We start from the raw sequence: 26,040 nt of genomic DNA on the forward strand, positions 1-26,040 counted from the left end.
AACTTCCCACATACCAGCCAGGGTACTTCCCCACATACTAACCTGGGTACTTCCCCACACACCAGCCAGTGTACTTCCCCACATACCAGCCAGGGTACTTCCCCACATACCAGCCAGGGTACTTCCCCGCACACCAGCCAGGGAACTTCCCCACATACCAGCCAGGAAACTTCCCCACATACCAGCCAGGGTACTTCTCTACATACCAGACAGGGTACTTCCCCACACACACGATTTGATTTGATTGGGACTTGCGCATGAGTGAATAAAATTATCAAAGCATATTGCTTGGGAACCATTGAAAGTTGGGTTGGGCAAATACAATTCTGTTAGTGGGATGGTTTGTGAAGAACCTGCCTAGTATGGGCCAACAGGCCTGTTGCAGTGTTCCTGCTTTCCTATGTGCAAACATTTATGGATGAACATCACCCTGACACAGCTGCTGCAGCCCGTACTGGCAACATCTAAAATGACAATGTTGTGTTCCATTTTAGGGAAATCTTAAAGAGATGCCAGAAACAGAGCTCTCTGGACAGAGTTATGGTGCAACAGGGGTCCAGTGGCTCTCAAGCTGGTCCTAATGGCATTAAAAAAAAAAGAAGGGAGGTAACCCCAGAAAAGGACTTGTTACCTGAAGTCTTCATGTAAGGGAATTTCCCTTCCAAACAATTGTAAACTCCTCCCTCCTCTCCCCTCCTCCCATCTCATCACTCATCAATACATCTTCAATAAAGGTAAGTGTCATTTCAGTATTGTTTATTCTGCATGTCTCATTGTTTTCTGTGAAGGGAAATGTTTATTTCATGTAAAAAAATTATTTTGTTTAATTCTTTTGGGTGTCTGGAACGGATTAATTGGATTTCCATTATTTCTTATAGCGGAAATTAATTCGGATAATGAAAAAATCGGTTAAAAAAAGCTCTCTGGAACAGACTGATGTCATTACCCGAGGGTCCATTGTAATAGGCAATAGCTATATTAGGAATTTTATGTTTACAGTCATCTGGGTGGGTGTAAGTGTAATTTCGGAGTGGATGTGTCAGTAGATGGGTCTATGAAAGGTGAGGTGAATCACAGTACTGACGAGGGAAAAAAGGTGAGTGGTACACTGAGGAGTCTGTGGAGACAAAGAACATTATCCATGGAAGCAAAGAAGGGAATGTGTGAGAGTATAGTTATACCAATGCTCATATATGGGTGTGAATCATGGATAGTGAATGTGGCAACAAGGAGAAGGCTGGAGGGAGTGGAGATGTCATGTCTGAGGGCAATGTGTGGTGTGAATATGAAGCAGAGAATCCGTAGTTTGGAAATTAGAAGGAGATACACAATAACCAAACTATTATCCAGAGACCTGAGGAGGGGTTGTTGAGGTGGTTTGGACATTTAGAGAGGATGAAACAAAATAGGATGACTTGGAGAGCATATAAATCTGTAGAAGATGAAGGTGGGGTAGGGGCTGGCCTAGGAAAGGTTGGAAGGAGGGAGTAATGAAGGTTTTGTGTGCAAGGGGCTTGGACTTCCAGCAAGCATGCTGGATAGGAGTGAATATAGACAAACGGTTTTTAGGACTTGATGTGCTGTTGGAATGTGATCAAGATAACATTTATGAAGGGAATCAGGGAAAATAGCAGACTGGACTTGAGTCTTGGAGATTGGAAGTACAGTGCCTGCCCTCTGAATGAGGAGTGTGAATGTTGCAGTTTTATAACTGTAGTGTGAACACATCTCTGGCAAGACAGTGATGGAGTAAATGATGATGGAAGCTTTTCTTTTTCAGGACACCTTGCTTTGGTGGGAAACAGCCAATGTGTTAATAAAAAAAAATAAAAAACTTTAAAAAACTTGAAATTTTGGAAAGTTTCCAGACATAATGGAGACACACTGAGCTCACGGAGAATGTAAACAAACCAAATGGTGCGCAGTGACTGTTTTAGCGAGTCAGGTGGGCGGGGAGCTGGACAGTGAGTTTGGGTCATAATCTGAAATGCCCATATTAGTGGAATGGCATGAGGTGGAACATTGTAAAGTGGGGCCCTACTGTATATAGTAGGCACAGTAGTATGAGAGCATATTTTGTACTTTAAACAAGTTCAAGCTTTTGAAGAATAGGCGAGTGTGTCGTCTGGCAATGGAATGGATGACGATCTGCACAGCAGCTTTTTGTCAAGTTATTAATATAGTGGTACCTCAGGATATGAACAGCTCAAAACATGGACAATTATGTAAGTGCTTTTATAAGGGTATTTTTGGGGGTCTGAAATGGATTAATCTAATATACATTATTCCTCATGGAAACAAATTCGTTCGGTATCAGCACTTGAACAGCCTTCTGGAACAAAATAAGTTTGTATCCCGAGGTACCACTGTAGTTTTAAGTGATTTGGTGTAGCAGATCCCCAGGCACAAATATCACAGGTAAGGGTATATTAGAAAGTATGTCTATCATTTTGAAGACCTTCTTGACCATCTTGGATGAGGGTATTAAATATAAGTTGCAGTCGAGGTGTAGACCTAAAAATCTGCCCTCAGTGTGCCTTGTAATAGGAGAACCACTGATTGATATGTTTAATTGGATATTTGAAGCTCTGTTTCCAAACAATATGTAGTAGGTTTTGTCAAATATTAAGGGTAAGTCTGTCAGTAATTATCCACATAGATATTTTAAGGAGATCATCATTGAGAGTGTCACTGAGAATAGTCAGATTTGAGTGGGAGAAGATGGAAGTTGTGTCATCCAAGAACAGAACATGTTCAAGATGAGATGCACTGGGGAGATCATTGATGTAAATGAAAAAGAGCAAAGGGCCAAGAACACAGGACACTGCCTTGAGGCACTTCTACATTTACAGGCCGAGTTGAAAAAGCTACACCGCTGGTGGAGACCTACAGGTGTTTATTGCTAAGACTTTAGGCATGCAAGGATATGTCCTCTGGCCCCATTATGTTCTAGTTTAAGGTTCTGGATGTTGTGGTTCACTGTATCAAAAGTTTTCCACAGGTCTATGAAGAATCCCAAAAAATATTAATTTTTTCTAAGAGTTGAATAAAGTAGTTCAAGCAGTTTTAAAATTACTTCATTCATACCTTTTACAGCCTAAAACCAAACTGGCAGGAGTTGAGTATGTTGTGAGACACTAGGAAGGAGTAAACTGGTAGGAGTTGAGTATGTTGTGAGACACCAGGAAGGAGTAAACTGGCAGGAGTTGAGTATGTTGTGAGACACCAGGAAGGAGTAAACTGGTAGGAGTTGAGTATGTTGTGAGACACTAGGAAGGAGTAAACTGGCAGGAGTTGAGTATGTTGTGAGACACCAGGAAGGAGTAAACTGGTAGGAGTTGAGTATGTTGTGAGACACCAGGAAGGAGTAAACTGGTAGGAGTTGAGTATGTTGTGAGACACTAGGAAGGAGTAAACTGGCAGGAGTTGAGTATGTTGTGAGACACCAGGAAGGAGTAAACTGGTAGGAGTTGAGTATGTTGTGAGACACTAGGAAGGAGTAAACTGGCAGGAGTTGAGTATGTTGTGAGACACCAGGAAGGAGTAAACTGGTAGGAGTTGAGTATGTTGTGAGACACTAGGAAGGAGTAAACTGGCAGGAGTTGAGTATGTTGTGAGACACCAGGAAGGAGTAAACTGGTAGGAGTTGAGTATGTTGTGAGACACTAGGAAGGAGTAAACTGGCAGGAGTTGAGTATGTTGTGAGACACCAGGAAGGAGTAAACTGGTAGGAGTTGAGTATGTTGTGAGACACTAGGAAGGAGTAAACTGGCAGGAGTTGAGTATGTTGTGAGACACCAGGAAGGAGTAAACTGGTAGGAGTTGAGTATGTTGTGAGACACTAGGAAGGAGTAAACTGGCAGGAGTTGAGTATGTTGTGAGACACTAGGAAGGAGTAAAATCACTTATGGATTATTTTAGATAGTAATGGCAAGTTGTAAACTGGCAGGAGTTGAGTATGTTGTGAGACACTAGGAAGGAGTAAACTCATTTATGGATTATTTTAGATAGTAATGGCAAGTTGTAAACTGGCAGGAGTTGAGTATGTTGTGAGACACTAGGAAGGAGTAAACTCACTTATGGATTAATTTAGATAGTAATGGCAAGTTGGATATTAACCTAGAGCTATTTACCTCAGTTGGATTGCCTCCTCTGAGGACTGAGGAAACCCTTGCTACCTAAAGTATTGTTAAGAAAGTTGAAAAATCTATAGATTTGTTTAACAGAGATGCAATAATGGATGACAGCACATGAGCTGTTTTTTTGGACATTTGTGGAGGCAAATTATTTAGGCTGCCTGTCTTGTTTTTCAGTGAATACCTTATAATAAGTGAGACTTTGGAAGGATTAGTTGTAACTAGATATAGTGAATTTTGGTAATTTCTAGTAAGGTAGTCACTTGACTAAGAATTTGAAGTTGGGATTATGCTAGCAAGGTTTGATCCTATAATAGAGAAGAAATCAATCAGATGAAAAATATGAAGTATTATCATCAACCCTTTCACTCTCCAGAACCCCCAAAATGAAACCTGTTCTCAATGTAAAAAAAAAAAAAAAAAAAAAAAAAAAAAAAAAAAAAAAAAAAAAAAAAAATCTGAAATGGTGGAGAAGCTTTTTCCAAAGGTAAAGGCATCAAAAATACAAAATTTGATGAAGCACTTATGGAATTATGTAGGTGTAAAGTTAGCAATCTAGGCACAATTTACACTGAGATTTCCCTGTCTATGAGTCCTTTTTATAAGTCAATTCCATTGTTTCAGTTGACCAAATTCTTACCTGTTTTGCTAGTATGCCTTCCATTCTATTAACTGAGTACAAAAAAATTGCCCGTTCAACTATTTCAACCACCCTATAAAGTCATCAGAATTTGATAAGATGGCCAATTTCACACAAAATTAAAAAAAATACCAATTTAAAAATAGAGTCCATAATAAACAGTGTAGACATTCCTGGCACTAAAACATTTCCTCTGTTCATTAGTCACATCACCAGACCTCTCTTATATTACACTTGCTTTCCATTTTGAATTCTTATTCACACAAAAGTAGAAGAGTTACTCTATTTCTCAGATAATAAAATATAACTAGGAAACACTGGTCATGGTTTACAGCATCCCAATAATTGAATCAGTCCTATTAAAAACTCAAAACATAGTAAGGGTTGTAGGGAAAGCCTTACCCATCCACTACTTTGAGCTCAATTTCAAGCTACTTTCAGTCCTGAAACCAGTCAAAATCATCACTATCTCAGTAACTGTGTCCATTCTATCAAATAATAACAAGAAACAGCCAATAAACCCATAAAATAACATCAGAGAAAACAAAGCAAAATTTCTATTTTAAACCATACATGCAGTTACAGTTTTGTCATTCCCATCATACACCATGTGAGGCAGTATTCTTTTATAGTATGCACAGACCTATTCTCCCATACCAAGGCTAAAATTTACCTCTTACGGCTTACACGAGTGAGCCGAGCTCGTGACACAGAACTACCTCAAGAGACCCCTGGTCTCAGTGACAGACAGAAAGAGGGTTCTAAGTGAAAGTACCACATACCCTGTCCTACTTCGTCATGTGGGGCAAGGTGACTGGTGGTGGATGGTAGGTGGTGGATGGTAGGTGGCAGATGGTAGGTGGTGGGTAGTGGATGGTGGGGGGGGGGGTGGAGGTTGGAGGTGGGTGGTGGATGGGGTGGGGATGGATGGTGGGTGGTGGTAGAAAATATGAATAATTAAATATTACCTAAAAAAAAAAAATCTGATCTTCAGATTTGCATTAAATGAGAAGGAAGAGTTCCCTTATGGTCAGCTGTGTCTTTAGCTCCAAGATCTCTCAGTCTGTGTGCACACTCTCTCTTCCGTGATCCACAAGCAAGCCACAGTGCTGAAAATATAGTTATTCTATGAATAATTTAAAAGAAACTAGTAATCAAACATTTATATTTATCAATCCTTGAGTTATACTTGCTAAAGTTTTAAACCCATAACCTGGTTTTGTTACCTGCACCAAATGGATCATAAGAACACCTGTTATATTTTATTATCCCTGAGATAAGTAAATCCTTTATGAATAAGTGATTATGAATTGAAAATGGAAGGCAGGTGTAATAGAAGTGAGGCCTGGAGCCATGATTAATAGAGATTAGCCCTGGAAACATGATTAGTAGAGGTGAGGCCTGGAGACATAATTAATAGAGGTGAGGCTTGGAGACATGATTAATAGAGGTGAGATATGGGGATGTGATTAATAGAGGTGAGGCCTGGAGATGTGATTAATAGAGGTGAAGCCTGGGGACATGATTATCAGAGGTGAGGTCTGGGGACGTGATTATTAGAGGCGAGGCATGGAGACGTGATTAATAGACGTGAAGCCTGGGGACATGATTAACCCTTTGACTGTTTTGGTCGTATATATACGTCTTACGCGCCACTGTTTCGGACGTATTAATATGCGTAAATTCTAGCGGCTTCAAATCAAGCAGGAGAAAGCTGGTAGGCCCACATGTGAGAGAATGGGTCTGTGTGGTCAGTATGCACAACATAAAAAAAATCCTGCAGTACACAGTGCATGAGAAAAAAAAAACTCTGACCATTTTTTGGATTAAAACGCCGAATTTGAGGTGTATTTTCGTATAGTATTTATCGTTGTATTCTCGTTTTCATGGTCTCTCATAATAAAATGGAAAACATATTACAGAAATAGAGATGATTTTGATTAGTTTCACGATGAAAACGACCTTGAAATTGAGCTCAAAGTAGCGGAAATGTTCGATTTTTACCAATGTTCAGGAGTAAGGAAATCACACCACACGTCCAATACACATCAACTGGGGAGTCTAATATTCTTTCACTAGTGCACTGATATTATTTATACCATTTTTACAATAATGCATTAGTCTGCATAACAGTAAATTTTGTATGAATAAAAAATCAAAATAGAAAGCAATAGTAATAATATAAGAGGGGCCTAGAGATGTGACTAATGAACAGAGGATATGTTATTTTTGTGCCAAGAATGCCTACATTGTGTATTCTGGACCCTATTTTGAAATTGGCATCTTCTTTAATTTGTGTGAAATTGGCCAAATTGCCAATTTCTGACGACTTTACTGGGTAGTTTAAATCAGTAAATGGGCGGCTTCTTGTACTCAACTGATAGAAAAAATGGAGTTCTAAAGAAATAGCTATGAGTTTGGTCAACTGGAACAATGGAATTAGCCAAAAACAGGGCTCAAAGTCGGCGAAATCGCCAAGACCGCAAACTTCGCAGGAGCGTAATTCCGTGAGTTTTCAACCAAATTTCGTACTTTTGGTGTCATTACCATCGGGAAAAGATTCTCTATCATTTCATAATAAAAATAATTTTTTTCCAAAAATTTTGCAACACAGAATGACAGTTTCAGAAAGGGGCTTGCAACAGTGAAAGGGTTAATAGAAGTGAGGCCTGGAGATGTGATTAATAGAGGTGAGGCATGGGGACATGATTAATAATAAATGATAATAATAAATGAGAGAGAGAGAATGAGTACATGAGAGAGGACAGGCGCAGAGTTATGTAAACAAACCAGGCGAACGTAAGTTTTGTAAACAAAGTGTACTTGTCTGGTTTGTGTACAAGTTACATTGTGTAAAAGTTGTCTCTACATTGATACGGTAGAATAAATAAAGAAGAACACTCCCATTCTCATGTAACACCATTTTTAGAAGAAATGACGCTCTGAGTGAAGGCAATGGAAATAAGTCACTCTGTCTGACTTTTTTGGGTTATCCTAGGTTCTCTACAAATATGCTGTTATGTATGATAATCTATGTAACTGTATTTGTGTATACCTGAATAAACTTACTTACGTACATACTTAAGGAATAATTTTCTACAGTTACCCCCAGTAACGCATTTTCTCCTATGTTAGACTAGAGAAAATGTTATTCTTGCCGTCACTTGTACAAGTTATCTGATTACAACATCTCATATTTGTGTTTATTTATTCTAATGTGAGGTGTATTTATCATCTTTTTATGTTATGTATCATGTTTATTATATAATTTTGAAAAAATATCATGGATGGATTAACGAAAATGTGTATATTAACGTAATATACAACATTTAATGAGACTCGGTGATTATTATTATCATTACTAATATGATGTCTGGAGACATAAGACACTCTTACTGATTTTAATGTGTACCTGCACACCAGCACAGTATGTAAGTTTATTTAGGTACAGGTATACATAAGTATAATTATCAGAGTACAGTGGACCCCCGCCTTACAATGGCATCGCGTTACGTAAAATCCGCCGTACTAATGCATTTGAATGCAAAAATTTTGCCTCGCCTCACGCTAAAAAACTCACCTCAAGTGATTTGTCGGGACACGTCCCGGACGAATCCTGTGCATATTACATGTCCCTGTGTGTGTGTGCGTGTGTGTGTGTTACCTGTTCATGTGTGTGTGTGTGTGTGTTACCTGTTCATGTGTGTGGGTGTGTTTGTTGCCTGTCTATGTGTGGGTATGTGTTACCTGTCCATGTGAGTGTTGCCTGTCTTTGTGTGTGTGTGTGTGTGTGTGTGTGTGTGTGTGTGTGTGTGTGTGTGTGTGTGTGTGTGTGTGTGTGTGTGTGTGTGTGTACTCACGTAATTCACCTAATTTTGGTTGCAGGGGTCGAGTCTCAGCTCCTGGCCCCGCCTCTTCACTGATCGCTACTAGGTCCTCTCCCTCTCTGCTTCCTGAGCTTTGTCATACCTCTTCTTAAAACTATGTATGGTTCCTGCCTCCACTACTTCACTTGCTAGGCATTCCACTTCCTGATGACTCTATGGCTGAAGAAATACTTCCTAACGTCCCTGTGGCTCGTCTGAGTCTTCAGCTTCCAGTTGTGACCCCTTGTTTCTGTGTCCCCTCTCTGGAACATCCTATCTCTGTCCACCTTGTCTATTCCCCGCAGTATCTTGTATGTCATTATCATGTCTCCCCTGACCCTTCTGTCCTCCAGTGTCGTCAGTCCTATTTCCCTCAACCTTTCCTCATACGACATTCCCCTGAGCTCTGAGACAAGCCTTGTTGCAAACCTTTGTACTTTCTCTAACTTCTTGATGTGCTTGACCAGGTGTGGGTTCCAGACTGGTGCTGCATACTCCAGTATGGGCCTAACATACACAGTGTACAGTGTCTTGAACGATTCCTTGTTAAGGTATCGGAACGCTATTCTCAGGTTTGCCAGGCACCCGTATGCTGCAGCAGTTATTTGGTTGATGTGTGCCTCCGGTGATGTGCTTGGTGTTATGGTCACCCCAAGGTTTTTCTCCCTGAGTGAGGTCTGTAGTCTTTGTCCACCTAGCCTATACTCTGTCTGCGGTCTTCTTTGCCCCTCCCCAATCTTCATGACTTTGCATTTGGCAGGATTGAATTCGAGAAGCCAGTTTCTGGACCACAGGTCCAGCCTGTCCAGGTCTCTCTGCAGTCCTGCCTCATCCTCATCCGATTTAATTCTTCTCATCAACTTCACATCATCTGCGAATAGGGACACTTCAGAGTCTATTCCTTCCATCATGTCGTTCGCATATATCAAAAATAGCACTGGTCCTAGAACTGACCCCTGTGGGACCCTGCTCGACACAGGCGCCCACTGTGATACCTCTTCATGTACCATGACTCGCTGTTGCCTCCCTGTCAGGTATTCCCTGATCCATTGCAGTGCCCTCCCTGTTATATGCACCTGATCCTCTAGCTTCTGCACTAATCTCTTGTGGGGAACTGTGTCAAAGGCCTTCCTGCAGTCTAGGAAAATGCAATCTACCCACCCCTCTCTCTCATGTTTTACTTTTGTTACCTTGTCATAAAACTCCAGGAGGTTTGTGACACAGGATTTGCCTTCCACGAACCCATGCTCGTTTTCATTTATAATCTTGTTCCGTTCCAGGTGTTCCACCGCTCTCCTCCTGATAATCTTCTCCATGTCTTTGCACACAATACATGTCAGAGACACAGGTCTGTAGTTTAGTGCCTCATTTCTGTTTCCTTTCTTAAATATGGGGACTACATTTGCTGTCTTCCATTTCTCAGGTAGTTGCCCAGTTTCAAGGGATGTGTTGAAGATTGTGGTTAGGGGCACGCACAGCATCTCTGCTCCTTCTCTAAGGACCCATGGGGAGATGTTGTCCGGTCCCATCGCCTTTGAGGTATCAAGGTCACTTAGCAGCTTCTGCACCTCCTCCTCGGTTGTTCGTATGTCATCCAACACTTGTTGGTATATTCCCTCTTGATGTTCCCTTCTGTGCTGTCTTCCCACAGCCCTTCCTGTCTCTACTGTAAAAACTTCCTTAAATCTCCTGTTTAGCTCCTCACATACCTCCTGATCATTTCTTGTGAGTTCTCCACCTTCTGTCCTCAATCTGATCACCTGGTCTTTGACTGTTGTCTTCCTCCTGATGAGGCTATACAACAGTTTTGGGTCAGTCTTGATTTTCGATGCTATGTCATTTTCATACTGTCGCTGGGCCTCCCTCCTTACCTGTGCATACTCGTTCTTGGCTCTGCGACTGATCTCCCTATTTTTGTGTGTTCTCTGCCTTCTGTACTTTTTCCATTCTCTATTGCACTTTGTTTTTGCCTCCTTACACCGTCGGGTAAACCAGAGGCTTGTTCTGGTCTTCCCATTGTTTCTGTTGCCCTTGGGAATAAACCTTTCCACTGCCTCCTTGCATTTTGTTGTTACATATTCCATCATTTCGTTTACTGGCTTTCCTGCCAGTTCTCTGTCCCACAGAACCTCCTGCAGGAAGTTCCTCAACCCTACATAGTCCCCTCTTTTATAGTCAGGCTTCTCCCATTCAACACCTGTTACTCTCTCCACTTGCAACTCTACTATGTATTCAAAGCACAGAACCACGTGGTCGCTAGCTCCTAGGGGACTCTCATGAACTGCCCAGGGTGAACACAAGGTCTAATCTTGCTGGTTCATTCTCCCCTCTCACTCTGGTAGTGTCCTTAACATGTTGGTGCATGAGGTTTTCCAGCACCACATCCAACATCTTGGCTCTCCATGTTTCGGGACCTCCATGTGGCTCCAGATTTTCCCAGTCAATCTCTCTGTGGTTGAAATCCCCCATAACCAGCAACTTTGCTCTGCTGGAGTGAGCTCTTCTTGCCACCTCAGCAAGTGTGTCCACCATTGCTCTGTTGCTCTCTTCATATTCCTCTCTTGGCCTCCTGCAGTTCTGAGGTGGATTATACATCACTGCAATGACCACCTTGTGCTCCCCAGACTGAAGTGTACCTACTATGTAGTCTCTTTCTCCCATCTCGTCTATGCCTCCCATTTTGTCAAATTTCCATCTGATTTTTACGAGCAGAGCAACCCCTCCTCCCCCTCCGCCCCTTCTATCTTTCCTCATGATCTGGTATCCTGGTGGGAAGATTGCATCTGTTATTGTCTCCGTGAGTTTTGTTTCTGTAACTGCTATGATGTCTGGGGACTTCTCATTGATTCTTTCTTGCCATTCCTCATGTTTATTCGTTAATCCATCCGCATTTGTGTACGAAACCTTCAACTTCTGTTCTAATACTGTAACTGTGGTGCGGGGGGTGGGAACAGAGGGATCGGTGTGTGATGGTTGGTTTGGATTGTTCAGTTGCCTTGGGGGTATCGTGGCTGGAGTCCTCCTGCAGGTGTTTCTGGGGTGTGTGCTTGTCCTTCCACTTGTTCCTGGGTTATTCTGCTCTCCTTTTTCCTTTCCTCCCATTTCTCCTTTTGTTTTTGCACTCTCTCTTTCAACATCATCCTTTCCTCCTGTGTTCTGTCTCGATCGAGGTGTGTGTGTGTGTGTTGTTACCTGTCCATGTGTATGTGGTACCTATTCATGTGCATGTGTGTGTTACCTGTCCATGTGTGTGTGTGTTACCTGTTCATGTGTGTGTGTGTGTGTGTGTTGCCTGTCTATGGGTGTGCGAGTATGTGTTACCTGTCCATGTGTGTGAGTGTTGCCTGTCTACACATACAGCACATATGCTGTATTCTTTTCAAGATTGATGGACTGATCACATTGACTCAAGGCTGAGGGACTGATTACCTCAAACTTCTCTTGTTCTTCACCATTCCCCTTTGTATGGACTGATGAAGCCACTGTGCGGCAAAACATTTCCTCATTGAAGATACCCAAATGTTCCACATGTCTAATTTATCAACTTGTCAGTTCTCTGAACCATTCATCTACATTCGCAGTTGAACAGTCTTGGGCCCCTGACACCTACTGCGTTATCTCTTAGCGTACTTGTGGCACCCCTGCTTTTCATTGGGGGGATGTTGCATCTCCTGCTGAGTCTTTTGTTTTCGTAGGGAGTGATTTTCGTGTGTAAATTTGGTACAAATCCCTCTAGGATTTTCCAAGTATATATTATCACGTATCTTTCTCGCTTGCATTCAAGGGAATGCAAATCAAAGGACTTCAACTGTTCCAGGTAATTTAGGTGATTTATCGTGTTTATGCATGCTGTGAAAGTTCTCTGTACATTCTCTAGGTCTGCAATATCCCCTGCTTTGAAAGGGGCCATTAGTGTACAACAATATTCCAGCCTAGAGAGAAAAAGTGATTTGAAGAGAACCATCATGGGATTGGTATCCCTAGTTTTGAAGGTTCTCATTATCCATCCTATCATTTTCCTAGCAGATGTATTAGATACGTTATTGTGATCTTTGAAAGTGAGATCATCTGACATTATCACTCCCAGGTCCTTAGTTTTTCGCTCCATTGTGTGGTTGGAATTTGTTTTATACTATGATATGAAGGAGATACGGAGGATATGGAGGAGGAGAGAGAGAGAGAGATACCCAGCCAGCTGAACTCCAGGGACTCGTCAGTGATAGGACACTGTCGGAGGATGCTACGAGTGGCAACAAAATTGAAAGGAAGTGGACAAATGTTACACTTGGGTTATCATCAAGATTTCTGATATTTCCTCGACCATTCGTGGCCACATCCATCTCAAAACCAGTAAACAACACTTTCCTCAAAAAAGGAGTGTTAATATGACATTAGTGACTCCCCGGTGTTTGTCATGTTTTGTTCTAGCTGGCACTCAATTGAACTGGTGCTCCCATGAGGTACTAAGTGGTTCCAGATTCATATTTATATGGTGCACACTGAGTGTGAAGACCAATTCTATACTGCCTAGGCCTATCAAGGCCTCTGGTACTAAATTTGAATGCAGGAAAAATAGTGTGTTGATCAATGTTAGGAGTGCTAGCGGTAATGTGTGGATCTATGGTCTAACAGTTAAAAGGGTAATGTAAGAGTCAGTAAGTTTTCCTAAATTATTGCCCCAACCCAAAAAACACACAATTACATTTAGTCAAATGTCTAAATTCATTGCTATTATCTTCATTATCTTGAGCATGATCACCAACTGACCTTCATCGAAGTTCTAATAAGTTGCTTATTAGCACCAACTAGATTCATAATGAGATTTTCTAAGAGATTAATAAAGAACTCTGGATAAAGAAATTTAGCTAATCATGAGACTGTCAAATACATAAACAACATATACCAGAATTTAAGTCAAGATTTTATAACTAAATTTTAAGCAAAAAGTCACTGGTTGACTTATTCATGCATAACACTTTTTGAGAGGTTGAAACTCTTGCATACTTGATAGTCAATCATATACATACTAGATTCATACGTCTTTAGTGTATCAAAGAAAAAAAAACCCACTTGGTAACTATATTCAATCTTAAATATTCTGTAAAGTAAAAGGACACAAGTGCAATTAATGTGACATTTTATTGTGGCAACGTTTCGCTCTCCAGGAGCTTTATCAAGCCATTACGTAATGGCTTGATAAAGCTCCTGGAGAGCGAAATGTTGCCACAATAAAATGTCACATTAGTTGCACTTGTATCCTTTTACTTTACATATTGTCGGTAATTCTACCAACTTTATTACACTTAAATATTCTCATAAATTATATATGCAATAGTACATGCTGGCTTCTTCTTTCAGTTTGTTTACACAGGAGTTGATCACTGCAGTTGCCAGACTGAACATAAAAATAGAGGAGCACTGCACCCAGGTCCTATGCAAATCCAATCTTTCTTGCTCACATGTTTGTCCAATCTATTTTTAAAGCTATGTTGTCAATGGTTTTAGCTTCTAAGGGGGACAGGGAGGTCAGCAAGGCAGGCAGGATGTCCAGGTAAGCAAGAAGAGAGGCAGGAAAGGCAAGCAGGCTAGAAGGTAGGCAGACCAGTTGGGTGATGCTGTAATATACGTGATATCTAATGTTCTTAAATAAAGGTTAGAATATGAAAAGAATATATATAATAATGAAACTGCAGTATTTACTGTGGATGTTGAGGGTAGCTTGGTGAGGATGTTGAGGGTAGGTTAGTGTTATTAGTGTCTTACACACCTCACCTACTTCCCTCCCTCTCGCCAGATAACCTGTCTCCACACATACTTCCCTCCCTCTCGCCAGATAACCTGTCTCCACACATACTTCCCTCCCTCTCGCCAAATAACCTGTCTCCACACATACTTCCCTCCCTCTCACCAGACAACCTGTCTCCTCACCTACTTCCCTCCCTCTTGCCAGACAACCTGATTCTTCACCTACTTCCCTCCCTCTCACCAGACAACCTGTCTCCTCACCTACTTCCCTCCTTCTCGACAGACAACCTGACTCTTCACCTACTTCCCTCCCTCTCACCAGACATCCTGTCTCCACACCTACTTCTCTCCCTCTCAAAGGACAACCTTTCTCCTCACCTACTTCCCTCCCTCTCACCAGACAACCTATCTCGTCACCAACTTCTCTCCCTCTCACCAGACAACCTATCTCCTCACCTACTTCCCTCCCTCTCACCAGACATCCTGTCTCCTCACCTGCTTCCCTCCCTCTCACCAGACAACCTGTCTCCTCACCTACTTCCCTCCCTCTCGCCAGACAACCTGACTCTTCACCTACTTCCCTCCCTCTCACCAGAAAACCTGTCTCCTCACCTGCTTCCCTCCCTCTCACCAGACAACCTGTTTCCTCACCTACTTCCCTCCTTCTCGACAGACAACCTGACTCTTCACCTACTTTCCTCCCTCTCACCAGACATCCTGTCTCTGCAACTACTTCCCTCCCTCTCAAAGGACAACCTTTCTCCTCACCTACTTCCCTCCCTCTCGCCAGACAACATATCTCATCACCTACTTCCCTCCCTCTCACCAGACAACCTGTCTCCTCACCTACTTCCCTCCCTCTCGCCAGACAACCGTCCTGCCAAGTGAGTGTAAAACGAAAGCCTGTAATTGTTTTACATGATGGTAGGATTACTGGTGTCTTTTGTCTGTCTCATAAACATGCAAGATTTCAGGTATGTCTTGCTACTTCTACTTACATTTAGGTCACACTACACATACATGTACAAGCATATATATATATACACCCCTCTGGGATTTCTTCTATTTTCTTTCTAGTTCTTGTTCTTGTTTCTTTCCTCTTATCTCCATGGGGAAGTGGAACAGAATTCTTCCTCCGTGAGCCATGCGTGTTGTAAGAGGCAATTAAAATGCTGGGGGCAAGGGGCTAGTAACCCCTTCTCCTGTATATATTACTAAATGTAAAAGGAGAAACTTTCGTTTTTCCTTTTGGGCCACCCCGCCTCAGTGGGATATGGCCGGTGTGTTGAAAGAATAATATAATAATAGTAATACAGTGGACTCCTGACATTCGATGGCATTGACATTCGACAAATCCGACATTCGATGCATTTCAACGCAAAAATTTTGCCTCGACATTCAATGGAAAACCCGACATTCGATACGATTCGTACGAGATGTGTCCACGTGTGGCCTCAACTGCCCCGTGTGTGCCAGTGTGCGCGCATCTAAGGATACATTCGGCACATTCCATATTATCACTGTTTTTGGTGCTTGTTTCTGCAAAATAAGTAACCATGAGCCCCAAGAGAGCTTCTAGTGCCAAGCCTTCGAGAAAAAAGGCACTAATGACTATTGAAATGAAGAAAAAGTTAATTGCAAAGTACGAAAGTGGAGTGCATGTGTCGGAGCTGGCCAGGTTGTATAGCAAACCCCAATCAACCATTTCTACTATAGTGAGCAGGAAAACGGCAGTCAAGGAAACTGTTGTTGCAAAAGGTGCAACTTTGTTTTCGAAACAGAGATCGCTAGTGTTAGAAGATGTTGAGAGACTGTTACTGGTGTGGATAAATGAAAAACAGATAGCAGGAGATAGCATCTCTCAGGCGATCATTTGTGAAAAGGCTAGGCAGTTGTATGATGATTTGGTAAAGAAATTGCCTGCAACTAGTGGTGATGTGAGTGAATTTAAGGCCAGCAAAGGTTGGTTTGAAAGATTTAAGAATCGTAGTGGCATACACAGTGTGGTAAGACATGGTGAGGCTGCCAGTTCAGACCATAAAGCAGCTGAAAAATATGTGCATGAATTCAAGGAGTACATAAGAGGCTGAAGGACTGAAACCTGAACAAGTGTTTAATTGTGATGAAACAGGCCTGTTTTGGAAGAAATTGCCAAGCAAGACCTACATTACTCAGGAGGAAAAGGCACTCCCAGGACATAAGCCTATGAAAGACAGGCTTACTCTTCTGATGTGTGCCAATGCTAGTGGTGATTGCAAAGTGAAGCCTTTATTGGTGTATCACTCAGAAACTCCCAGAGCATTCAGGCAAAAGAATATCCTCAAGGCTAATTTGTGTGTGCTGTGGAGGGCAAACAGTAAGGCATGGATCACTAGGGACTTTTTCTATGACTGGTTACACCATGCATTTTCCCCCAATGTGAAAAATTACCTAAATGAAAAGAAATTAGACCTTAAGTGCCTCCTGGCATTAGACAATGCCCCTGGTCATCCTACAGACTTGGCAGAGTGACTTTCTGGGGACATGAGCTTCATTAAGGTGAAGTTTTTGCCTCCTAATACCACTCCTCTCCTGCAGCCCATGGACCAGAAGGTCATTTCAAACTTCAAGAAACTGTACACAAAATCTGTTTCAAAAGGTGCTTTGTAGTGACCACAGAAACTCAACTGACTCTAAAAGAGTTTTGGAAGGATCACTTTAATATCTTCAATTGTATAAACCTTATAGGTAAGGCTTGGGAGGAAGTGACTAAGAGGACCTTGAACTCTGCTTGGAAAAAACTGTGGCCAGAATGTGTAGACAAAAGGGATTTTGAAGGGTTTGAGGCTAACCCTGAGAATCCTATGCCAGTTGAGGAATCCACTGTCGTATTGGGGAAGTCTTTGGGGTTGGAGGTTAGTGGGGAGGATGTGGAAGAGTTGGTGGAGGAGGACAATGATGAACTAACCACTGATGAGCTGCTAGATCATCTTCAACAGCAAGAGGCCAGACCTGAGGAAACTGCTTTGGAGGAGGGGATGGAGAAAGTGAGGAAGTTGCCTACTTCAAAGATTAAGGAAATGTGTGCAATGTGGCTTAATGTGCAAACCTTTTTTGATTAAAATCACCCTGACACAGCTACTGCAAGCCATGTTGGCAACCTGTACACTGACAATGTTGTGAACCACTTTAGGAAAGTCATGAAAGAACGAGAGGTACAGGCCTCTATGGACAGATATGTTGTGCGACAGAAGTCCAGTGACTCTCAAGCTGGTCCTAGTGGCATTAAAAGAAGAAGGGAAGTAACCCCGGAAAAGGACTTGCTGCCTCAAGTCCTAATGGAAGGGGATTCCCCTTCTAAACACTAACACCATCCACACTCTCCCCTCCTCCCATCCCATCAATCATCACCAGATCTTCATTAAAGGTAAGTGTCAATTATTCTATTGTTATTAATCTATTGTTATTGTTGTTATTGTAATTATTCTATTGTATTAAACTTAATACACCTACCATCCGACTTACGACCTGCTCGACTTACGACCACTCGACTTACGATCGAGTTTTTTATGCCAAATTTCTGGGAAATAAACAACTATTTGTGTTGTACACAGTGTTTATCCTAAACCTTACAGTATAAAATACAGTACTAACAACATAAAAAGTAAAGTAAAACATGAAATACCAAAATAAAACAATAAAATAGTCATTACAAAAATGTTTTGTTGATATTAAGTAGTAAAGTTCAACTTACGACCATTTCGACTTACGACCGGTTTCTCAGAACCGAACTCGGTCGTAAGTCGGATGGCAGGTGTATTTCATGTGGTAAAATTTTTTTTTTCATACTTTTGGGCGTCTTGCACGGATTAATTTGATTTCCATTATTTCTTATGGGAAAAACTCATTTGACTTTCGATATTTTCAACATTCGATAGCTCTCAGGAACAGAATAGTATCGAATGTCGAGGGTCCACTATAATACTGTATATTACGTAGTAGTATTATATTATTATTATTATTATTATTATTATTATTATTATTATTATTATTATTATTATTATTAATTATTATTACTATTATTATTGTTGTTAATTTAGGGAACTGAAGCTCTATCATTATTATTATTATTATGAATTTAGAGAACTGAAGCTCTATCGGTATAATAATAATAATATTATTACAGGTCTGTCATCACAAATCCGGCAATCAGTTATTCGGTTCTTTCAGTTATTCGGCACTAATTTTGGCTAGCATAATTTCAAATTTCCAGGGTCGCCACACCAACCTGCTGATACTGTTTGGTGGCGCTACTTGCTGCATAAGTCATTCCAATTTCTTTTTCTCCGTTTATTGTTTTAACCTGCTTACTTTTAGCCCTAGCCATGGTTCCAATGAATAAAAGAAATGCTTCTCATTATGTAAAGCACCTACACAGTGCATTATCCATTAAAGATAAGGTGGCTTTGAAGCCACTGTCGGTTGCCATGAGCTCAGTCTGATGAAGCAGGAGAATATGCTTTATTATTACATTAATATGAACACTACAGCTTATTTGCCTATCACACTTGATCTAATATGACATAAGAAACAATATAAATAACATAAAACATGTTAAATACTCCAGAATGAATAATATTTGGCATAACACCGAGCAGTTCGACAGAGTCATGAAGAGGATATGGTAAACAAATACCATTCTCCTATCCCTGTCTTGGTGGCATATATTAGAGAAAACGGAGTATAGCACAGGGCTAACTATGATATACACTCGTACTCCACCATAAATATGAAACAAAAAAGTTATTTTCTCTCTATAGATTATCACACATAGCAGCATATGTGTAGAGAACCTAGGATAACCCCAAAAAAGTCAAGATGGCTTATTTTTAGTACCTGGCTTGGGTTAGCCATATATGATTTTTGGTAAATATTCGATTCCCAGCCAGGGTAGAAACATTAGGCATGTTTCTTTACATCTGTTGTCTATGTTTACCCATCAGTAAATGGGTACGTGGGTGTTAGTCGACTAGTGTAGGTGTTATCCTGGGACACTGACCTAATTTTCTTGAAATGCTCAGCATAACAAGTGCCTTTCTATACAGTAGTATGTCACTGATGTCAGCTAGGCTTGTATACCTTGTACATGTACGTGTAGTAAATAAAGATATTATTATTATATTATTTTCTCAGTTGTTTGTTGGGTTATCTTATTCAAACTTGGGCAATGTATGATGGAAAGATACTTCTTCACGTACACCAAAAATGAAAGAAATCAGACCATAAATAGCGGCGTTCACTTCTCAGTCATTAGCGGCCGCTTAGCGGTATATTTTTGTATGGTTGTTATGGTTATTTTCTCATTTTTTTGGTCTCATTTAATAGAATGAAAGAAATATTACAGAAACAGATATGATTTTGATTGCTTTCATGATGAAAAGTACCTTGAAATTGCGTTCACAGTAGCGAAAATGTTCTATTCTTTAGCGAAGCTCAAGAGTAAACAAATGACGTCACCATCCAATACCTGTCCGCCTGCCAGTCTAAATTCCAATACGGAGTCAAGAATGGATTGACATTATTTATACAATTATTACAATAATGCAGTAGTCTGCATAACAGTAAATCTTCTATTTTTTGTGAATAAAAATTCCAAATGGTAAGCAAGAGTAATATAAGAGGGGCCTGTAGCCATGACTAATGTTATTTTAGTGCCAGGAATATCTACATTGTTTATTCTGGATCCTATTTTGAAATTGGCATCTGTTGAAATTTGCGTGAAATCGGCCAAATTGCCAATTTCTGACCACTTTATTGGGTCGTTGAAATAAGTGAATGGGCGGTTTCTTGTACTCAGTTGACAGACTAGAAGTAAATAAGTTTATTCAGGTATACACAAAAACAGTTACATAGATTATCATACATAGCAGTGTATGTATAGAGAACCTAGGATAACCCAGAAAAGTCAAAGTGACTTATTTCCAGTACCTGGCTTGGGCTTGCCATACATGATTCTTGGTAAATATTTTTTTTCTCGGTTGTTTGTTGGGCTATCTCATTGAAACTTGGGCAATGTATGATGGAAAGATGCTTCTTAATGTACAACAAAAATAAAAAAGACAGACGATAAATAAGGGAGTTCACTTCTCAGCCATTAGCCGCCTCTTTGCAGTATATTTTCGTATGGTTTTTATGGTTGTATTCTCATTTTCTGGACTCATTTGATAGAATGGAAGATATTTTACAGAAACAGACATGATTTTGATTGTTTTCATGATGAAAAGTACCTTGAAATTGAGCTCAAAGTAGCAGAAATGTTCGATTTTTGCCGATGTTCAATGAACTGTGTAAGTCAAGTTGGTTAACATTATTAAGTGTACATGTATTCTAACCTAACCACTCTGTAATTTGGCAAACTCAGTAATCCGGCACACTACAGGCCCCAATGATGCCGGATTTGTGATGGAGGACCTGTATTAGTAGTATTATACACCTACCATCCGACTTACGACCAAGCTTGGTTCCGACCAACCGGTCGTAAGTCAAAATGGACGTAAGTCGAACCTTTGAAAATTGCCGACATACTGGGTAGGGCATAATGTCAAACTTTTCCTATATAAACTACCTACATAGTACTGTAATGTAATGTACAATCATTATTTCATTCTTTTTACTATAATTTACATCTATTGTTATATTTTAATTATTTATTTACTGTATATAATGTATACAGTAGGGCCCCACTTATACGGCGGGTTAGGTTCCAGGCTGTCGCCGGAAAGCAGACATCGCCGGAAGGCAGAACACCATTTTTTTCCATTTATAAATGCATATAAATGCCAGACAACAAGTTTACACTAAATTATATTAAGTTAGTAATAGAACTAGGTATTAAACACACAAAGTAAAATACAGTCACAGTAAATTCATTACTTATCTTAAAGTATTTGTAATCTTAATGTAGGGAGAGAGGTGAGTAGTACTTATTTGTAGGAAGTCAGGTGCAGGTAGCCCAGGTGTAGGTAGCACTGGCTCCCCGTCTCATACTTAATATACGATATTTAAAACATCCCAGAGGTAAAATACACATACAGTACACTCATTATTTACCTTAAAATATGTGTAGTCTTAAAATAGGAAGAGAGGTGAGTAGTAGTTATTTGTAGAAAGTCAGTGTAGGTAGCCGGTAGGTGTAGCCCGCCTGGGCTACACCTACCAGGTGGGTGATTGGCTGACTGAATGTGGCTCTCTCTCTCTCTCTCTCTCTCTCTCTCTGTATCTCTCTCTCTCTCTCTCTCTGTATCTCTCTCTCTCCCTCTCTCTCACAGGTACACGTAAGTTATCATACATAGTATAAATTACCTAGGATAACCCAAATAATCCAGACAAAGTGCTATACAGTGGATCTGTGCTCCAGTGCCCTAAATTAATAATAATATTAATAATAATATTTTTTTTTTTTTTCAACAAGTTGGCCGTCTCCCACTGAGGCAGGGTGACCCAAAAAAGAAAGAAAATCCCCAAAAAGAAAATGCTTTCATCATCATTCAACACTTTCACCACACTCACACATAATCACTGTTTTTGCAGAGGTGCTCAGAATACAACAGTTTAGAAGCATATACGTATAAAGATACACAACATATCCCTCCAAACTGCCAATATCCCAAACCCCTCCTTTAAAGTGCAGGCACTGTACTTCCCATTTCCAGGACTCAAGTCCGACTATATGAAAATAACCGGTTTCCCTGAATCCCTTCATTAAATATTACCCTGCTCACACTCCAACAGATCGTCAGGTCCCAAGTACCATTTGTCTCCATTCACTCCTATCTAACACGCTCACGCACGCTTGCTGGAAGTCCAAGCCCCTTGCCCACAAAACCTCCTTTACCCCCTCTCTCCAACCCTTTCGAGGACGACCCCTACCTCGCCTTCCTTCCCCTATAGATTTATATGCTTTCCATGTCATTCTACTTTGATCCATTCTCTCTAAATGACCAAACCACCTCAACAACCCCTCTTCTGCCCTCTGACTAATACTTTTATTAACTCCACACCTTTTCCTAATTTCCACACTCCGAATTTTCTGCATAATATTTACACCACACATTGCCCTTAAACAGGACATCTCCACTGCCTCCAACTGTCTCCTCGCTGCTGCATTTACCACCCAAGCTTCACACCCATATAAGAGTGTTGGTACTACTATACTTTCATACATTCCCTTCTTTGCCTCCATAGATAACGTTTTTTGACTCCACATATACCTCAACGCACCACTCACCTTTTTTCCCTCATCAATTCTATGATTAACCTCATCCTTCATAAATCCATCCGCCGACACGTCAACTCCCAAGTATCTGAAAACATTTGCTTCTTCCATACTCCTCCTCCCCAATTTGATATCCAATTTTTCTTTATCTAAATCATTTGATACCCTCATCACCTTACTCTTTTCTATGTTCGCTTTCAACTTTCTACCTTTACACACATTCCCAAACTCATCCACTAACCTTTGCAATTTTTCTTTAGAATCTCCCATAAGCACAGTATCATCAGCAAAAAGTAACTGTGTTAATTCCCATTTTGAATTTGATTCCCCATAATTTAATCCCACCCCTCTCCCGAACACCCAAGCATTTACTTCTTTTACAACCCCATCTATAAATATATTAAACAACCATGGTGACATTACACATCCCTGTCTAAGACCTACTTTTACCGGGAAGTAGTCTCCCTCTCTTCTACACACCCTAACCTGAGCCTCACTATCCTCATAAAAACTCTTTACAGCATTTAGTAACTTACCACCTATTCCATATACTTGCAACATCTGCCACATTGCTCTCCTATCCACTCTATCATATGCCTTTTCTAAATCCATAAATGCAATAAAAACTTCCCTACCTTTATCTAAATACTGTTCACATATATGCTTCAATGTAAACACTTGATCTACACATCCCCTACCCACTCTGAAACCTCCTTGCTCATCCGCAATCCTACATTCTGTCTTACCTCTAATTCTTTCAATTATAACCCTACCATACACTTTTCCTGGTATACTCAATAAACTTATTCCTCTATAATTTTTACAATCTCTCTTGTCCCCTTTCCCTTTATATAAAGGGACTATACATGCTCTCCGCCAATCCCTAGGTACCTTCCCCTCTTTCATACATTTATTAAACAAAAGTACCAACCACTCCAACACTATATCCCCCCCTGCTTTTAACATTTCTGTCATGATTATTATTATTACAATAATACATATGTACTAATAATAATATTATTATTATTAAACTATAATAATTGTGTCCACTCATTACTTACCTTAAAATATCTGTAGTCTTAATGTAGAGTGAGAGGTGAGTAAACAAGATTAAATGAATAAACGAATGAGTGTGTAGAAGGTTGGCGAGTTATGTAAACAAACGTTGTTGTTGTTGTTGTTACCAGCCCGGAAACGAATGATTCCTGTTCACTCTGTCAAGCCGACCAGAAAAACATCTCATATTTGTTAATTTATATGTTTATATGTTATGTAGCATGTTTATTATATAATTTTGAAAAAGAAATCATAGATGGATTAAGCAAAATGTCTATATCAACGTTTTATACACATTTAATGCGCCTCAGTGATTATTATTGTGTAATTATTATTAATATGGCATCTTCAAGACTAATTACACTCTTAATGAGTGGCTCTGAGACAGACAAGCAGACAGAAAGACAGACACTCAGGTAGAGACACACAGGTAGACAGACAGACACACAGGTAGACAGACACACACACAGGTAGACAGAAAGTCACACACAGGAAGACATAAAGACACACACAGGTAGACAGAAAGACACACACAGGTAGACAGACACACACAGGTAGACATAAAGACAGACACACAGGTAGACAGAAAGACAGACACACAGGTAGACATAGACACAGGTAGACAGACACACACAGGTAGACAGACAGATAAACAGACACACAGATACACAGATATATAGGCAGACAGATACAGACAGGTTTATGTGCAACAGTGAAAACAAATAGAGAGTTCGAGAGTAAGAGCTTTCTTGTCACAATCTCCAGTGCAAGATTCAGACTTCATCTTAGGGGCCATGGTGAAATTTACTGTCCAGTTAGTGCAGTTAATACAGTATGATGCTGCTGATAGGGCAGGGTTACTCAAACTGATGCTGCCTGCATGACACATTGCCGCCGCGAGTATTGTCAAATATTGTACAGTGGTGTGCATCAGCCGGCCCAGCCCAGCTGCCAGATGCATGGTCGTAAGTCGAGTGGACGTATGTCGAGCAGGTTGTAAGTCGGATGGTAGGTGTATTATTATTTATTATTATTATTATTATTATTACTATTTTTATTATTAATTTAGGGAACTGAAGCTCTGTTGTTATTATAACAATACAGTAGACCGCCATTGAAGAATTGCTGCACAATTTTATGTAACACGTCGTATAATTAATTTAACATGGTTCAGTTTGTGGGAAGGAAAAAAAAATTCTCTTTTGCTCAAGCGGCCGCCTTGTTGTAGAGCAGCCGGGGAGCCATCCCCTATCACTCCCCGACACCACCCCCCACCATCCCCTACCACTCCCTGACACCCCCCCCCCACCATTCAAGCATTCGTAATTCATGTGTGTCCAGTCTTTCTCTGCTACAAGGCAGCTGGGTTTGTCAATTGGGTTATGATATTTTAATTACTACATCTTGTATCTGCCAAGCAATCATGACACCCAGTAGCCATACTAGTGTTGCTGAAAGTGGCACGAAGAGGTATAAGCACTTAAGTCTTCGAATTAACAAAGACATTAGACAAGAGATAACCTGTAGCCATAACTGAAGTGTTACTTTGTACACAGAAAAAGAAGTTAACATGAGTTTGTGTGACTGACTAAATGACTGACTGACTTACTGAGCAACTTTCTGAGTGGCTTGACTGAATGACCTACTAAGTGACTTGACTGAATGACTTACTAAGTGACTTGACTGGCTTACTGAATGACTTGACTGACTTACTGAATGACTTGACTGACTGACTTACTGAGTGACATGACTGTAATAATATTATATTATTATTATTATATTATTATTATTTCTAGGTAGTAGGTTGGCAGACAGCAAGCCTGTAATTGTTTTACATGATGGTAGGATTGCTGGTGTCCATTTTTCTGTCTCATAAATAAGCAAGGTTTCAGGTACATCTTGCTACTTCTACTTACACTTAGGTCACACTACACATACATGTACAAGCATATATATATACACACCCCTCTAGGTTTTCTTCTATTTTCTTACTAGTTCTTGTTCTTGTTTATTTCCTCTTACCTCCATGGGGAAGTGGAATAGAATTCTTCCTCCGTAAGCCATGCGTGTTGTAAGAGGTTACTAAAATGCCAGGAGCAAGAGGCTAGTAACCCCTTCTCCTGTATATATTACTAAATGTAAAAGGAGAAACTTTCGTTTTTCCTTTTGGGCCACCCCGCCTCGGTGGGATACGGCTGGTGTGTTTAAAGAAAGATTATTATTATTGCTGAGAAGAAAAAGAGAATGATTTCCATGGAATTAAAGCATGAAAATATAGATAAACAAGCGAGGTGTCCAGGTTTTGGGTTGAGGGGGAAGAGGGAGGGGGAAGCTGGCTCCTAA

At 40.5% G+C, this 26,040-nt stretch overlaps 1 protein-coding gene across 4 annotated transcripts in view; it reads right to left on the reverse strand.

The window, feature by feature from the left end:
• The window catches only part of LOC128684524 (ankyrin repeat domain-containing protein 16-like), a 239,184-nt gene that overhangs the window by 117,909 nt on the left and 95,235 nt on the right, over positions 1-26,040 (reverse strand). The window contains exon 6 of one of the 4 annotated variants that reach the window (XM_070099920.1): positions 4,625-5,885. The exons of 2 other annotated variants lie outside the window; for them this stretch is intronic. In XM_070099920.1, coding sequence (XP_069956021.1) covers positions 5,767-5,885 — 119 coding nt within the window. In that variant the 3' untranslated portion in view covers positions 4,625-5,766. Of the gene's footprint in view, positions 1-4,624; positions 5,886-26,040 lie in introns of those variants that run through there. One more of the 4 variants, XM_070099918.1, reaches the window with a different exon arrangement.

This window comes from Cherax quadricarinatus, chromosome 70 (genome assembly GCF_038502225.1).
Source record: "Cherax quadricarinatus isolate ZL_2023a chromosome 70, ASM3850222v1, whole genome shotgun sequence".
NCBI classification, from domain to species: Eukaryota; Metazoa; Arthropoda; class Malacostraca; order Decapoda; family Parastacidae; genus Cherax; species Cherax quadricarinatus.